The sequence below is a fragment of the Gordionus sp. m RMFG-2023 genome, chromosome 1, assembly GCF_954871325.1.
Source record: "Gordionus sp. m RMFG-2023 chromosome 1, tfGorSpeb1-WG-v2, whole genome shotgun sequence".
Lineage (NCBI taxonomy): Eukaryota > Metazoa > Nematomorpha > Gordioida > Chordodea > Parachordodidae > Gordionus > Gordionus sp. m RMFG-2023.
This window is the reverse complement of record NC_088775.1, coordinates 12,454,977-12,472,903: the sequence shown is the minus strand read 5'-3', so window position 1 is coordinate 12,472,903 and position 17,927 is coordinate 12,454,977. Positions and strand designations below refer to the sequence as shown.

Genomic DNA, 17,927 nt, shown 5'->3' with positions numbered 1-17,927 from the left:
ATTACATTATTATATCATAAAATAGTTTATATATAATATATAAGAAGAATTGTATTGCAAATTTAATATAGAAGGGGGGGGGGGGTGACTGGAAAGAACGTTTGCCGAAGTCAGTGGTTCGAATCTCATTGATGTATAAAAAAAATTTTAAGAAAGTTTCTTTAAAAAAAAATAATTTAACATTAGAGGTATATAGTCCCCACATTAAGATGATAGGAAAGTTGATAACAAAAATAAAAATTAATATTAAGATAATAGGAAAGTTAATATAAAAATAAAAATTAACATTAAGGTTATACGAAAACGTTTATTTCTTAATTAAGGCGATTATATATAATAGATATCGTACTTGCGTCAGATATACAAATAATCAGAAGGGAATGACGAAAAAAGGTTTTATTTATTATGATTAACAAATGATAATTCCAAGAAGATAGACTCTTATTTATAGAATAAAATTAGTTTTCTATATATTCATATATATTCCTTTTTAAGCTATGCAAAATAAGTAGGGAATCATGAATTGAGAAGAATATTGTTCGGGGAGATGAATTAGTAAGCTTTAAATAAGTACCAACCTTAATAATATATGTAAATCTTATACACATAAATAATGAAATATATTACTAAGTATCGTCCACTTATAAGTTAATTACCAGATTCCGAAGCGAATTACAAGTAGAAATGAGTATCTTTCAAATTGATTGACAAATTTAAAATAAATGTAAGGTCCCTGAGAGAGAAGAAATAGGAATTAAAATTTTTTAGTCATCAGGTCTTAATTTAATGGTAGATTTTATTAGTAAATTATATAAATGAATATAAATATTAGGTTATCATCTGACGATATAGCTAGTTATTAATACTTCTTATCTTATCATTCGTCATAATTTTAAATTATGAGGAGAATATACTTGATTTAGGGCTAAATATAAATGAAAAGGAACCATAATTAATTATACTTAACCAATTTACACTTTTTATAATCATCAATGTAAGATATAAGTTGCCAGTGATTGTTTGTATCTGTCACTCAATTTTTAAAGCTGGTTTCAATATGCTTGAAATTTTAAAAAACTTCAGATGGAAATATTGAAAGTAGCTATCGAAGAAGTTGCTTTAGAAGGGCTAGAAGGTATAACCTTAAATTCTCTGGTGCATAGATTACATTGTAGATTTGAATCAATCAATCCTCCTGAAGACCTTCAATACAAATTAATAAATTTATTAGTTAATAATAATAATGTAGAGTTTTATATATTACCTTATCAAAAATCAACAATTTTAATACCAAACAGTGATGAGTTTACTGCAGTTAATATAGAAAATAAATTTTTTGACTTTAACATTGTGAAAAATCAATTCAACAAAGGATCTTGTTCTGATATGGATGTTAGAACAAATGTTTCCAATATAATTAGGAAATTTAATATTTCTTCTCTTAAAAATTATATCGATGAAAAACAAGACAGTTTAATTATAGTAGCTACTCAGAATATACGTTATAGAATTTTATTTGGGCCATATTTTACCAATTTTGAAATAATAACAGATGAAGCATATTGTATGTTGGAAGCAATAGCCAAAATGAGAGATACAGGTTTTCCTTCATGTGGATCCTACAGTTTTGAAAATTTTAAAATTAATCATAAGAAATCATCTTATTATATACAAAAATATTTAAAAAAATATAATTTATTAAATAATCAACGTATTGATGCAAATATGCATCATGGTGTTAATTCTTATACACTTTTTCATTTGAAGAGGTATATTTTATTGGAAATTTATTTTTAATGTTTTTTAGGTATAAAATATATAAACATAAAACTAAGTATAAGGAAATCATTGAATATCTGAATAATTGTTATGAGAAAACATGTCTAAGATCTAAACTTGTGACAAAGTTTAAAATGAGGGTATAAATGTAGTATAAAATATTAATATAATTTGATGATTATAGGAAGAAAATATCAAAATATTAAAAAAACTTGGCCAAGATGTTATATCCTTTCAGTACTCACAAAAAGTTAAATTATTATTTTATATTTTACATAAAATAATAATTATATATTGAGTCTGTCTATATTCAAATAATATATATAAAAAACAAATAGAAACTTAATCGTAGACCATTCATCATGGTCCATTTATTGAATTATGAAAAGGCCCTTTCAGAACTGCCCAAGTTTATAAACATCAATCCTCATCCTCCCCCCAGATCAAACAAACTTCTTTTGAAATTAAATTCTACATATGACCAAGATTTTGATGAAATTTCTGAAAAAGATAATTCTGCTGGGACTAGTTCTCATGACGATAGTGTAATATCTGAAAATAGCAAAATCAACAAAGTCTTTTTTAAAAGACAAAAAAGTTTAGAAAACATGGAAAATATAAATTGCATGCGACATTATTTGCACATCAAAACTCCAATGATGGCACAAGCATACAGGTTAGCCAATTAAAAATGTTGACTTATAGTTTATTATATCTTCATTTTTTGTTAAAACACAAATTTATGATTCTGGTTAAAACTGTTTGATATTTTTTGGGTAAAATAAAATATATCGAATATATAGAGTGTGGGTTAAAAATTTACCAATACCATGATACTTTTTTTACAAACTGCATTAATGTGAATGTTGATTAATAATACAAATGAGTATTACTGTAAAGGCTTCAAAAATTTTGGCCCACTAAACTTTTATCGTAAATTTGTTATTATTTGCTGGTATAAAATATTCCCTCTAAAAAATATTTCCTCCAAAAAAACTTTGCCCACCCCCTCTCACCCACTCCACCTTAACTGAAGCTTCCTGTTTATTAGCTTGCTACCTGACCTTTGCATGCGCCTTATTTCATTAAAATTAAATGGCATATTTTTACTATTAATTGATATTAATCTAATTATCTGATAGTTTGGATACATGTTTAAGGGACAATTAGATTAAGAAAACAATTATTAAATCGCTTCAATCTACAGATCTTCCCTAATCTTTTGATTTTAATCACGGGTATCAACAAAACACATTTTTTTTTATCTTTCAAAATTTTATTTTTAAATCACAATTTAAATAAAATAAGATTTGTTAATGTTAATATCTCAATATAATTATACATATACAGGATAATATTTTATCATTTATTAATTAAGGCCATTTTGTTTTGTTTTAGATCTTTAATTTATTTTAAAGAATTTAAGCAATATTACAAACTTTTAGATTTTAAAATATAACGTAGACAATACATCTTCCCACACAAAGTAAACGAAACTTTTTCCTACAAATAGACATTTTATTTTTAATTGTTATGATAGATCCATCTCCAAACTTCTTCCAGGCATATCTATTTTGATTAAGACTTTGTAAATTAGCTAAAGAAAAATTAAATTGTTTTTTGCCTCTCTTGAATTCGATCTTACAAAGCTTATAAAATTGAGACCCCTGGTATTAATATAACGAAAAAAATGAGGGTAGATACAAAAAAAATGTACATAAAGTTATATAATCATAATATTACAGGAAGTTTGAGCTAGTATAATTATGGCTTTTTTTGTAAAAATAATTTATTGTTACTCCTAACACAAACACTCACACACATATACAAGTTACATAGTGCAGACAAGCTTAATCAATGGGGGCTTAGGGGTTAAAGAAATAGATTTACGGCAAGATCTAGGCTTGGATGCCTTGGAATCGCGACATTTCGTCAAAATATTGGGAAGACTTTCTATTATCAAGGGTATCACGACTAGCGAAGGCAGACAAATGGTTAAACGATATGTGCCCTCGAATATGTCAATCGATGCAAAAAATAATCCATTACCCGAGTTATTATTACGTTCATTTTAATTTATTCCCCATTTATATCTTCTTTTGCACCCCTCATTTAGCCGCCATTTTATTTATATTTTTTGTGCATAAATACATTTATCGAAAGCATCTTTATCATTTTAATGAAATAATATAACCTTAAAGCTATTTCTTAGCGAGAAATTAAGATCGCACAATTTTATTTACATATAATTTAATTTTGTTTCAAGTAAAAATGGGTTTGGTTGCTATAAAAAAATGAGTTGAAAAGTAAATCGCACGATTAGTTTACTTTTGCCACTCACTCGTTCGCCTTATTTCTGAGGTGCAATATCTGTATCCGATACTTTTGATGCTTTAAAATGGAACATATGTTATGCATAAAAATCACAAAAGATTGTTTATAATAGATTTTTTTTAAAAAAATGTTTTTGGATTCTAGGTGAAATTTTATCATGAATTTTGAAGAGTATCTTATAAGTGTTCACCTCTATTCACGGACCTTTTCAGAGGTTCAGATGACAAAATTTATAACTGTTCAGATTCGATAAGTAAATAAAGGTTAATAAACCCAGTATCTATGTTCAGGTTCGGTTCGAGTACGAGGGTTTGTAGTGCATTAAATAGCTTATATACAAAACTATTAAGGTCTTGCCTTGATTAATTTTATTTAAAAAAAATTAAAACAGTTAAAGTTAGTCACTTTTTTTTGACCGATACCTATCTGATAGTCACAGACGTGACCTAAAACTGGCATGATACTGATTTTTTTTCACTTAGATATTTATGATATATACTGAAATCCTTATCTTACATTATTTTCCTTTGGTATTAATAAGTAAGATGATAGTCCAAATCATTCTCTGAGTCATTTTAAGATCCCCTTCAACGATTTTTTTGTGTGTACATGAGTATTAAATTTACCAGATTAATAAGGATATCCTTAAAAAGAAATTTATAATAAATAAAGTTTGAATATATTCCCTCACGTTCATGCTCATCTCAACTCTCGTTTTATAATTGCTCACTTTTTGTAAATTAAGCAGGATTATGGCTATTATCTTGTCGAACATTTTATTTATTACATTTTACCTTTTAAATTATTAGTTCGAATTTTTTTTAGCATATCACCTTATACTTCCAAAATTGGGCTGCACCGATCCACATTTTTTTCACCAATCCGATCCGATATTTATTTCAAACGGCACCGATGATATTAACATTGATTTTTTATAAAATAATGGTTTTTTATAAATCGTTTTAATCAGAAGATTTACTTTTCTCGGATCTTAAAATTTAAAAAATAAAAAATAGTAAAAGTTTAAAATTGTAAAAATATGTCATTAAATTTTTAGAAAGGTTCTTATTTATAAGATATAATGTCTTATCCCATAGAAAATAATTATTCATATAGTTCCATATTATTTTTTTTAAACAATGATCAAAATTTTCATTTAGCCTTAATGCAAATCAATATAAATTTATGTGCTAGCACATTATATAACTTCATATTAAATTTTCTGTGTAACAAACTATGTATGAATAAAAATTGAATACAAATTAAAATATCAATATCGAATAATGTAATAATGGAATATTAAATAATTAAAATTAAAATATCAATATCGAATAATGTAATAATGGAATATTAAATAATTAAAATTATATTATTGGATATTTTTCTTTATAAAGATGAAAGCCTCTAGTTTATGTGATAATATCTATATCCAGTACTATTAAGCGGCTCGATTTGAGCCTAATTTGAAAACGGATAACTCAATATTTTATTCAGAAAAATATTATGCAACTTGAAGATTTTGGTTGGTTATAGATGACGCATAGGTTTGGACATTAATTAGCTCGAGGCCTAGGCAATGTTTTTTTGGCTAGAATTATGAGATAGCCCTTTTTAAATATAGGCTTAAATCGAGCCGTTTAACAATATCTATATCACCAGCTGTATTGAAGACTAATTCCGATAGAACACCTTGCAGGAGATGCAAAATACTTAGATGTAAAGTATGCCAAAGTTGGAAACCTTTGAGCATTAACCCACCAATAATCAATAGGATCGATGGGAGATAAAATATCGATATTTTTGTAAATTAATTAAATTTAAAATTCGCAAGATATTTTATTTAATAAGTTCTTTCGTAATAAAAAAACATTGGAATAAACAATAAACAAATAAGAATACACAATTTTTGGGGTATATTTTCTTTTATATTAATTTATTAATATATTTTACTTCTTCTATCGTTAATAAAAATGTTAAAAAAACATTAAGATTTTGTCCTGGGTCTGCTTAATTTGGATACTTAATTTCTTTTTATTGGCTAAAAGGTTTTTGAATTAGGACTATTTTGGTTTGTTTTAAGTATTAGGTGGTATTGTTATTTTTCGTCTTTTTTTTAAAAAAAAATTTCTTTTGCCTTTTTGGCTATTTAGTTTTAAGCCGACCTAGGACACTGCCTGAACATTTTATTATATAAAACACTTTTATAGAAATTATGAAGATTTTTATTACGAGAAAGGGAAATTAATTCAAAAATAAATTTAAAAAAATGTGACAAAAAAAGAAAATAAGATATGTGTAATAAAAATAAAAATATGCATAAAATCGGTATCGTTCCGATCCAATACCGATATTTAATATCGATACAGCCCTACTCGAAAGTTTTTTTTTTTTGAAAACTGGTTTACTTATTTCGTCGGCTGAGTATTATATTGTTCTATATCCATTTTTCAAAATTTTTCTGGAGAGTTTTTCTAAAAATTAGGGCTGTGCCGATATTAAATAACGGATCGGATCCGATACCTGTAGAAAATCCGATCCGATCTTTTTACTTTTCTTTTTTTTTTGTTGTTTTATGTGTATTTATTTTACATTATTAATATTTTCTAAATAATTTTTTTTAAACAATGCCAATGCACAATACCCCCAAAATTTTATTTATTTTTTTAAATAGATTTATAGTAATTTAAAAGTTTTTTATAAAAAGAGAAAGGAACACCTAAAGTTTTATTTATTTTAAATCTTTTTAAATAATAACGCCAATTTTATTATTTATACTTTAAATAAAAGAATTTTTTAAATATGGTATCTGAATTATGTAAATATTTTACAAAAGACAAAGATAATTTTGTAAAATGCTTTACTGCGGAATTCTAATTTCACGGGTAGGAATAATAAAAAATTCATTTAATACTACCAATATCCGTAAACTTTTTTTTAATTATTGTAGAAATAAGAAAATTAAATTAAATTTATAATTCGATTTTTTGCATAAAAAATATTGATTTCTTAATTACATTTAGTTCAAATGGGGTGGTGAAAAATCAATATAAACATCGGATCGGTTTTGAACTAATATCGGATAGGATCGGTGAAAGATAAATGGATCGGCACAGCCTTACTAAAAATAAATTATCTTATATTTTAGTTAGGAGATGGCATCATTTGAATGATATTTTAACATTTTTAATGGTGATATGGAAGAATACAATATATAAGCATTGATTTGTTTGGCATTTTTTTAAAAAAAACAAAAATAATAGCTTCGAGGTTTTATCTGATATTTCTTTTCTAAATTACTTTTTTAAGATTTAACAAAGCGGAAACAGATTTCATAAATTTTTTCAAATCTACGAATAACGAGGAAGGATTACGACTCTTTAAGCAGGATAAAGAAAAAATGATTTATACCGCACTTTCGCTCAACCGCCTCCTAGAATTATCTCAATATATCCACACTCACCGGTTTAAATATTATCATGATCTTATGCCGTTGGCGTTTTTTTTCTCGCTCTCTCTTACCAAAGCATATTGATACAAAATATTTTTTAGGCATGTCGCGCACCTATTTCACTATCATAGGAACCGCCACTAAAACTTATTTTTGATAAATGGGGAATAGGGGAAGAAAAAATCCATTTAATGTAACAGATAAACATGGTCCCTTTTATAAGCTACCATATAATGTTTGAGTAAATTTTCCATCCGAAGTCATCTTTAAAAAAAAATCCATCTCAATTTGACTCTTCTGATTTTTTTTAAAAATTTTCATAGAAGGTTGTATGCATATCAACTAGGGCTATTCAAAAACTAATTGCTATCTGAATCGTTAATTATTCATGTTTGATTATTTTGAACGAATCGATTAATTTTGCTCTTTATAATTATACCATTCGAAATAGAAGAAGTGGGTTTAATTAAATTATTTATCATTTCAAAACTGATTAACGAGAAAAGATTTTTGTATTCCATTGTTGAGAGATCCCATTACAATATTAAAGAACTCATTGTAACCTTTTCTTTTTCTGGGATTATATTTTATAACGGGGTTTTGGCATATTCTTATTAATAAATGTCGATTATTTAAAATTAATTATATTATTTTTTTTAATAATCTGTATTTGGATTTTATACTGGAACCGGAAATTCAGAGTTATTGGTTCGCAATATTGTCTGGCATCACATTTGCGAGACAAGGAAAGTCAAAACAATATAGCTTTTAAGATGTGCCTTAAAACGCTCTACAAGTTGGTGTCTAAATTGGCCGAATTCAAAATTGTCAAATTGATAAAACTCGCCTTATCATCCAACAATGATGTATTTAATTTTGAATATTATTTATAAAAATGCCAGACATGCAGAAGTACCATATGAACGGCCCGGATTTTTTTTAAAAAAAACTTTCGACCCGGCCCGATTTTTTTATGATATATTTCATTTATTTTTATTTTTTTATAGATAATAATGGTCATTTAAGATATTCGGTGGCCTGGCCCGGGTATTTTTAAAAAAAATTTTATGCCTGATATTTAAAAAAAGAGAGAAAGACGATTATTAAAATTATATTTAATTTAATCTATCCATAAATTTTTAATTTAAAACAGCTGCAAACCACCATAGTATGTGACGCAAGTGTACCACTAGATGACCCCTTGATCGTTCGGTACACGAGCGAGATCAAGTTGTTATTTTTGAGCCAAGCCACTGATAAGAGACTTAAAGATGGCGGAGAACAGAACCTTATACACGAAAATATCGAAGTTTGAAAAAAAATAAAACATTATCTATTTAAAAAAGTCTTTTTCGAACCATTTACTTAAAGGTAGGGATGGAAAATAAACATTTTTTTTTCAGTTTAAATTTTTTTATATTTCTAACACAGTCCCATGGAAAATATAATCTACCAATATTTTTTTGCAAATTTATCATTTTCACTAAAAAATTTTTGATATCTTCATTTATCGTTTTGGTTTTATAAAAAAATAAAATAATTTTATTAATTTAATCTTTGTAAAAATTATTGGCTTTTTTTTAAAAAATGTTTTTTTTATGATATTAGATTATTTTTAACAAGTAGGAAAATGGAATTAGTTGATGTTTACATTTCACCAGCTCAAACATTAAGGCATTTATGTATAATAACATTTTATATTAAGTCTTGGTATTCATATTCAATTTCCTTTATTTGATTAATCATATTTATACATTACTTCATTTATTACCATTTTAAATTAAAAGATTAACGCATCTATCCAACATTTCAATGAGAAGATTTTAACATACGACAAAAATGCAAGAATTTTGCGAGGCGTTAACGAGATTATATTGAATCCGACCTCTAAAATCCAGGTGGAACCTACAAGTTAAACCCTTTTGATTTGTATTTAGCTTAATAATTTATAATTTAGTTCGAAAGAAAAGAGTGAAAGAAAGATAAAGAACTAAAGACTAGATATAGACATTGCTTATAAATGAAAGGGGGTTCCTTTTTTCTGTAAAAGGGTGTTGTATTTGATTTAATAATGGTATTTAAGATCACCCCCCCCCCACTCCCCTACCAAAAAAACGATAGAATGTTTTCATATTTGTAAAACAAACCGCGAACTAAAAATTATAAAGTATTTCATAAATTTTCCACTATTTAATCTTTTTAATACATTCTACTCTTTTTTTAAAAAAATAACAAATGACACGTTATCAGATCTATACTACGGGAGGGAACCTAGAATGATACGTTGCGGTTTTCTTCATCAATATTTGCTATACCTAAATCAAATCGAACTTTTACAAGATCACATATCGCCATTACAACCCGTCAAAGAGCCTAAAATATATTATTCTGGTGACAATAATTTATACCCGTGGAGAAAGTACATTCCTTTCAAGGCCTATAAACCCAAATCTAGAATCGCCGAAATGGGTATTGAATATTTCTTTTGTTTTAAAAAAAATGATAAAATAATCCCTCATCTTAATTCACATGACCCTTTATTTACCTTAGAGCACGGTCTCGAGATGACGCATATAGTTTTCGAGTAATTTGTAAATATAAAGAATATATCAGGAACGCAAAAAATGCATTAATTGTCATCATTGTTAATTAGCAATGTCAGGAAAAATTAAGGTGGGAAAATGAACATTTTAAAGTCAAGAGGGGGGGCTACTAAATGATGATACCAAATTTTTACCCATTTTTGTCTTCCTTGGACAACCGTAAATTTAGAACCAGTTGATTAGTTACATTTTTTTTAAAAAATTCAGAATATATTTTGACGAATTTTTTTTTAAAAATGGAAATAATAAATATCTTTTAGGTTGTTTGTCAATTTCCAACGTTTAATTTTTCGCAAAAATTTGCCAATTTTTTCGTACTTTAGCTGCCCCATAACTCCAAGTTCTGACAAAATTTGATAGCTAAAATGGTAGATTATATAAAATTATTTTTCATAAATGGAAATTTGGAGGGTCAGACCGTTGACTGATTTGTCCCACGGAATGCGCCATATATAATATAAAAAACACTAAATTAAAATGCACGTTACTCTCATTTTAGAGAAAATGGACATTCAAACTGTTGTCGATTACATGCCCCTGTCATTGTTCATCGCCACAGTTTTCATATCGTGGAAAGTGGACGGCTTAGAAAACTATTTTTGTGATAAAGATAAAAAACATTATCTTGTGTCTCATCTTCCTACCAAAATTCAGGAACAGGTATTTTTTATTTAAATATCATAAAACAAAATGAATTTATCCTGTTTGAGCATTCTCAAAAAAAATCTTGAGAGATCAAAATTTTTTGAAGATTTATTATTTTCTATAGCATTTCAAACTGATATTTTTTATACCGACACTTAAGAATGAATGTATCTGTAATAACCCTATTTTTGTATTCTTCGCCCTGAATTCGCGCTAACTATGAATGCAGTATAATACAGGTACATAATTATCAAAAGTATCAGGATGTTTATATAACATAACAATCATTATTATGCACGGATTTATTATTTTTTTTAAAGTTATTTGTGAGGCGCAAATACCTTCGGAATGTAGTGGACTGTATTTTATGTTTGGTGACTATAGGCTTGGTAGAATTGGATAAAAGTGGCCGGATATACAGTAAAGTAAAATTAAACTATTTTTTTTAAATCTAACAATTTGAAACAAAAAATGACGCATTGCTTAAACAACCCCTATGTCCAAGGCTGTTTTATAGCGCTAATTTAATTAAGAAATAAAGAATTTTCCTTTGTAAAAAGCAGATTGACGTGTCCCCTTTTTTAAACGAAATAACTCCAAAAAGATTATATGATTTTTTTTAAAATTATTTTAAAATTTCTCTTTTTTGAAAATGATTTTTTTTTTATCAAAAGCCTTTCAATCTTTGAATAAATTTATTTATTTATCTACCAGAAATGTAAAAAGCTAATTTTGAAAATAATTTTAGAATAAAAAAAAATCACTAAGAAATGTTCATTTTTTTAAAAAATAAATAATATGTTGTTAACCTAAAGGAAATAAAAGAAATAAAGAAAATAAAAAATCTATAGTTAATTTTATAATGAATTGTATTCTACAGTTCCTCGTGCAACCCTATCCATGCGCTACACTGATTGACACTCGGATGTCCCTTCCCGGCCATTTTACCATTAAAGAACCATTTAAATCTTCAAAAAAAGTATGTTCCAGCAAAGGGGACAACGAAACGGGTACAACTTTTTTCCCCCACAAGCATTACGATTTCTTTCGAGACTTCGAGGACCCTCACCGATATTGGGAAGATGTGAAATTCATTACCAGTCATACGTCTTTAAGTAATATATTTTTATCTACTTTCTAAACTTATGATTTCCTCTCTCACAGGACATTAGAGTGCGCACAAATTGACCTTTTGAGTTTTTCCGGACTTTTTTAATAAAAAAACGAAACGCATTCGTTGTTTAAATTGAGATTGCTTCATTAGTTTCCTAAATTTTAACTAAGGGCGAATTTATAGTAAACGCGTTATGTTTTAGCGGTGCGTTATATAATGCAGGGTTATTTACAAAATCAAGCTAATAAATATGGAGAGTTATGATGTTTATAGATATGAAAAAATTGAAAAACATATGTTGCAATGCGATGATAATAAAAATATATGATACAATTTTTAAAATAGTAGCGAATTAGTTAAAAAGGTATGTGATATTTCTGAAATATTATATAAGATATTTATCTCTTAAAAAATATTAACGTTATTAGCTCTGATTTCAATAGTGTTAAATTACCGTATCAGGTCAATTCAGCGAAACTTTTATCGCGAAACACTTTTTCGCGAAACTTTTATCGCGAATGTCGTTTATCGCGAAGGAATTTTATAGCGAAGGCAATATCGCGAAACCAATTCCGCGAATTTTTCCGCGAAACTTTTATAGCGAAGACAATATCGCGAACTTATTATCGCGAATTTATTTCCGCGAAACCATGACCGCGAATACTTTATAGCGAATACATTATAGCGAAACTTTGATCGCGAACTCGTTATAGCGAATTTATTTCCGCGAAACCGTAACCGCGAATACTTTATAGCGAATACGTTTTAGCGAAACTTTTATCGCGAACTCTTTATAGCGAATTTATTTTCGCGAAACTTTAACCGCGAATACTTTATAGCGAATACATTTTGGCGAAACTTTGATCGCGAACTCATTATCGTGAATTTATTTCCGCGAAACCTAAACCGCGAATACATTTTAGCGAAACTTTGATCGCGAACTCGTTATAGCGAAACTTTAATCGCGAACCATTTATAGCGAATTTTCTACCGCGAATGTATTTGCGCGAAATTATTATAACGAGCGCATGACCGCGAAAATTGTGAATTCATTTTAAGTGAAATCGATATATTCAATATCAATTTACCAACTGAAGTTTCTTAAATCATAAACGCTAATGTTTTAAGAATATTTTATTACGTATTGTTTATTTAATAAGCATGTAACCTCTATCTGATGTGATAGAAAATATATTAGTCTTCCTGGTCTCACTCACTCATGGTTGTAAGTATGGAGCGGACATTTTGGGTTAAGTTTTTAGCAGAATAAGTTAACCCCCCCCCAACATAAAATTTAAAAGTGTGCTTTATGTCATTTAAAGTAATACTTTATTTCTAATCTAGATAAAAAAAATATACTGAAAGCTAAGAATTTTTTATTGATTTTCTCAGATTATTTTAATTATAGAAAATTTTACTGATAATTAATGCCTCCTAATTACAATTTTGAGATAATGCACATCGATATGACTTTGATATAATAGTAACTAATTCATTTGAATATTATGACCTTTCCTTTTTCTTCTATTCGCATTTTAATAAATAGAAATAACTGCAAAGTTATGATTTATCAAAAAAAAAATTCAAAATATTCTAGATTACATAAATTTGTAATATTTATGAAGAATAAATTTTGGAAATAAATCATTAGATCTTCAATTATTTTAGTTTTTTTGCTGATTTCACAAGTCAAACTAAACAATATAAAAAAAAAATTAAAAAACGTAAAATAGTTTTCATCATTTTTTAAAATAATACCAGTTCAATATAGCGTATTTGTGAAAACATCGCTAAACGCTTCTACTCAATTTGTAAGCACTTTTACTCATTTTTTCTAATAAAAATGGAATTAAAAAAATCAGGGTTTTTTGAAAATAAATAGAAAATCCAAATCAAGAAAATAAAGATATTCCAATATCGGGAAATCAGGGCAAAATGGGTTAAGTGTTTATTTATTTACTTTTACATATTTTACCACGACAAGGGTGGGGGGGGGGGGGGGGGTTGATAAAAACATTTTCTAAATTTTGAGAGGAATTTATAAATGAAGGATAATAAAAAATAATTATAAAAAGTGGCTATATTTTAATTATATTAAATAGGTGTATTATTCAATTTTCTCATTCATTTTGTAAATTGCAAAAATTTTTAGGCCCGGCCATACCTCCCATATTCTAAGAGTGAGGTGGGATTTTTAATGACTAAAGGATAAAAAGCGGGAAAGCGCCACAACTGCAATCCTTTTATATATTAATATTGGTGAATAATTTTTTTCAAATTATAATTTACAAATTTTGAATTTGAATATAAAGTCAAAATATATAAAAATTAGATCCAAATCTACATATTTATCGGAAGGAATTTATTTTATTTAAAAGTTTATTATATATGAAATAAATTTTAACTCTTCGCAATTCATGTCAAAATTCTGCTTTATCATTAATTCGGCCTCTAATAAATCAAATGAGACGGAAGAAAAATTTTTTCGCCTAATCATATTCATTAAACTCATTTCTGAGCCAGCATTTGAATGTAGAATTAAAAATAAATTTTTAGATATTTTTTAGGCTTATATTTACATTTTTATTTAATTCTTTCTAAATATTCTAACTTAATCGTATCATTCAAAATCAAAGGTTTAAGCTATTTATATCTATAATTACCATAATAGTTTGATAATTCTGAGTAACTTCTTTATATGCTTCAACTTGTGTATCACAGAGGAATAAACAAGATTTATATATTTTAATATCAGCGCCGTTAAATTTGGCGGCTGAATAGTTCTACGAACTAATTGTAAATTATATCATTATTTCTTGCTTTATTTGTACCAATTGAGTATTTAAACGAGTATAGTAGCTCGTAAAAGGAATAAACTATTAGTAACAAAATTTTGGCAAATCTATGATTTAAGCGACGGAAATAATTTATTCAGAAAATTTTATCGATGTTCCGAATTAATTATAATTTAATTCGTTTAAGAGACAGTATAAAGAAAAAGTTTATTAGCAAAATAAGAAAAATTGCCTAATTTGGCATTATTGATAGAATGGAAAATAGCTGGTTTGCGCTAATATTTATTAATTCTTCAGTCATTTTTTTCACACACAAAAAGGTAATCGTACTATAAGAGAAATAAAATCTATATCTCCCATTAAAGCGTAAAACCAACCAAATTTCTGGAAGCATTTAATCTGGAACTTAAATCAATAATTGAAATTTATTACATTGATTATTCAATTCATTAGATAGTTTTTCGACAAAATAAGATAAAATTGCCACGATTGGCAACATGCGAAAAAAAACAAATATTTTTGGGTGAGCTCATACCATAGAAATGCCAGATTAGTACTTACTATTCCATCAATCCGTTTTTCTAGTCAATAAACAAAAACTAATTTTAATAAGAGAAATAGACAGTAGCAACCTTTAAGTATGAACAGGGTTGCCATGTCTCTCCCCATCAGCGGGACTCCCGCAATTTTTTAGTTTACACGCAAATATCTCTCTCCCGCAAAACTACGGCAATTGGAAATCTCCCGCAAAAATCTACCGCAATTTAATTTCTCCCGCGGTTTTTAAAAAAAAGTATTTTAAACGTTTTTAATATGTAAATAATAATTTTGAGACATTAATTGATTATTTTTATATTTTTAAATTAAATTTTAAATATTTATTCGAAAAACATGTCTAGTTTGTAAATTTCTTTCTATCCTGTTTTATTTTTATCCAATAATAAATCAACATTATTTCAAAACATGTCTAGTTTGTAAATTTCTTTCTATCCTGTTTTATTTTTATCCAATAATAAATCAACATTATTTCATTAATATTAGTCAGTACAGGGGAGTATATCAACATCGATTGCAATACAAAAATATTCTCAAAATGAAACTATATTTGCGGAAATCGTATACATCTATTATGTAGTTCAATATTCACAGAGCTCTATATATATCATTACAATGTGGGTAGAATCTTTTTCTCATGATATTTAACGACTCCAATATAACTGCAAACCTTACTTGTGGCAATAAAAATGAGCAAGGCTATCACAATGTTTTGGTACCTGAATCCTAGAGGTCAATTCTAGACGATTTGAAAGATGGGCATCCATATGCAATTCTAACAAATGTATCTAATAATGGAAATATTAAAACATTTCCCTCGATCCTTTGCAATTTCAACAAGAATAAGAACATTTCAATAAAACTGTTAAAAAAAAGTCCTCAAATAGTGAAAAATCCAACGATGTAGCTAGCCACATAAGGGTAAATATAGCTGATTCAAGGTTATCAATGATTTGCATGCCAGCTTTCTGCGCTGATAATGCCTCTGTAAATTTGGGCCAAAACTAAAGTTACCGAATTGAGGCAGCACAAATGAATTATTACCAATTGGCTGTATATGCCATATATACTACATAGTTCTTGCAAGAAGGCAATGAATGTACTGTCTGTGGATGTCGAAATAATTGTGATGAAATATTTTAACGAATTTAGTTCAACTAAAAGAGTTAATGAATTAAAAGAGTTGGTGAAGTGGTCTGACTTGGAATGGTGTGAGTTGTTGCGATATATACCTATCAGGTGGTTGTCATTAATACCTGCCATCGATAGAATTTTAAAATTTTACAAACCCTTAAAAAAATACTTCCTAAATAAAGATTTTAAAGGCTGTCCTAAAATTTGAAAAAAATTTTCTAATATGAAATGGCAGAAGTATATTTGGGATTCTTTTCACATGTAGGAAATCTACTGCATGCAGTTAATATTCAGTTGCAATCAGAATATTCTTTATTAAAAATGATTCACAAAATTATGCTACAGCTCTGTTCATCTCTATATTTAAAAATTGAAAATAAATTTTATGGCGCTATTGCTAAAAATATTATATTAAAATGTTCAAATAATACTCTAATTAATACATATTTAAATAATGCAGATATTTTTATTCAGACAATTTTAGAATATTTACAATCAAAATTTGATTTTAATAACTCTATTTACAATTGTATAAATATTATGACCTTGGAACAGAAACCATCAATTAAGGTTTTTGTAATTTAATAAATATATTAAAAATACCGAAAGACATTGATGTCTTATTTGAAAAGATTTTAATTCTCTCTATTTTTTATGATTCGCCAAAACTTCTCCTTACCTCATTCTACTCATCTGAGCGCATTTTTAGCCTGAAGATAAGAAATAATTTTTAAAGGTTTATAAAATTTTAAAATTCTATCGATGGCCGATATTAGGAACATATCTCAACCAACATTGTGTAGACTCGCTTCTGTAAATACACTCTGTTTTTTCCAAATTCACTGAGGCATTAACAGATCAGAAAGCTGACATGCAATTTATTGATCATCTCGAATCTGATATTATATGGTTAGCTATGTCTTTGGATTTTTCACTATTTGAGTGAAAAAATTTAATAGTTTTATTGAAATGACCTTAATTTTGTTGAAATAGCGGAAGATCAAGGGAAATCCCTTTAGATGCATCTGTTAGAATTGCATATATATGCCCTCTTTCAAATCGTCAAAAATTGACCTCCTGGATTTAAGTCTTAAAACATTAATGATAGCCTTGCTCATTTGTTCTACAAGTATAATTTTCATTTATATTAGAGTCGTTAAATATTATGGAAAAAAGATTCTACCAACATTGTGATGATAAGTACCTCTGTGAATGTTGTACTACAAGATAAGTACAATTGCCGCAACTGTAGTTGCATCTGTATTATATCTTATTTTGGAGTACCTTATTATGTATTTAAACGTGATACTTGATAATTAAGCGCCTATCCCTATAATGTTATACACACACACGGTAGATTTCCAATTGCGGTCGTTTTGAGGGACATTCGCTTAAAATATATTTTTAATTGTAAAATTAAAATCGTTTTTTATATTTAAAAAAGATCGTTGGTTTTTTTTATAAATTAATATAATTTAATAAATCAAGATTTTATTGTATTTTGAAAAATAGTTACCGAC

The 17,927-nt window shown here is 27.3% G+C and overlaps 1 protein-coding gene across 4 annotated transcripts in view; it reads left to right on the top strand.

Moving 5' to 3' along the window:
• The first annotated feature begins 1,531 nt into the window (after window positions 1–1,531).
• The window catches only part of LOC135931491 (uncharacterized), a 52,050-nt gene continuing 35,654 nt past the window's right edge, over window positions 1,532–17,927 (top strand). For 3 of the 4 annotated variants that reach the window (XR_010573053.1, XM_065468634.1, XM_065468633.1), the window contains exons 1-13: window positions 1,711–1,769; window positions 1,808–1,919; window positions 1,964–2,029; window positions 2,118–2,455; window positions 3,611–3,832; window positions 7,420–7,575; window positions 8,262–8,427; window positions 8,715–8,870; window positions 9,349–9,472; window positions 9,812–10,030; window positions 10,664–10,824; window positions 11,130–11,234; window positions 11,690–11,924. Coding sequence is in view for 3 of the 4 variants with exons in the window: in XM_065468634.1 (XP_065324706.1) it covers window positions 1,726–1,769; window positions 1,808–1,919; window positions 1,964–2,029; window positions 2,118–2,455; window positions 3,611–3,832; window positions 7,420–7,575; window positions 8,262–8,427; window positions 8,715–8,870; window positions 9,349–9,472; window positions 9,812–10,030; window positions 10,664–10,824; window positions 11,130–11,234; window positions 11,690–11,924 (2,104 nt within the window). In the remaining variant the exon portion in view is untranslated. Of the gene's footprint in view, window positions 1,770–1,807; window positions 1,920–1,963; window positions 2,030–2,117; window positions 2,456–3,610; window positions 3,833–7,419; window positions 7,576–8,261; window positions 8,428–8,714; window positions 8,871–9,348; window positions 9,473–9,811; window positions 10,031–10,663; window positions 10,825–11,129; window positions 11,235–11,689; window positions 11,925–17,927 lie in introns of all 4 variants that reach the window. The other variant, XM_065468635.1, reaches the window with a different exon arrangement.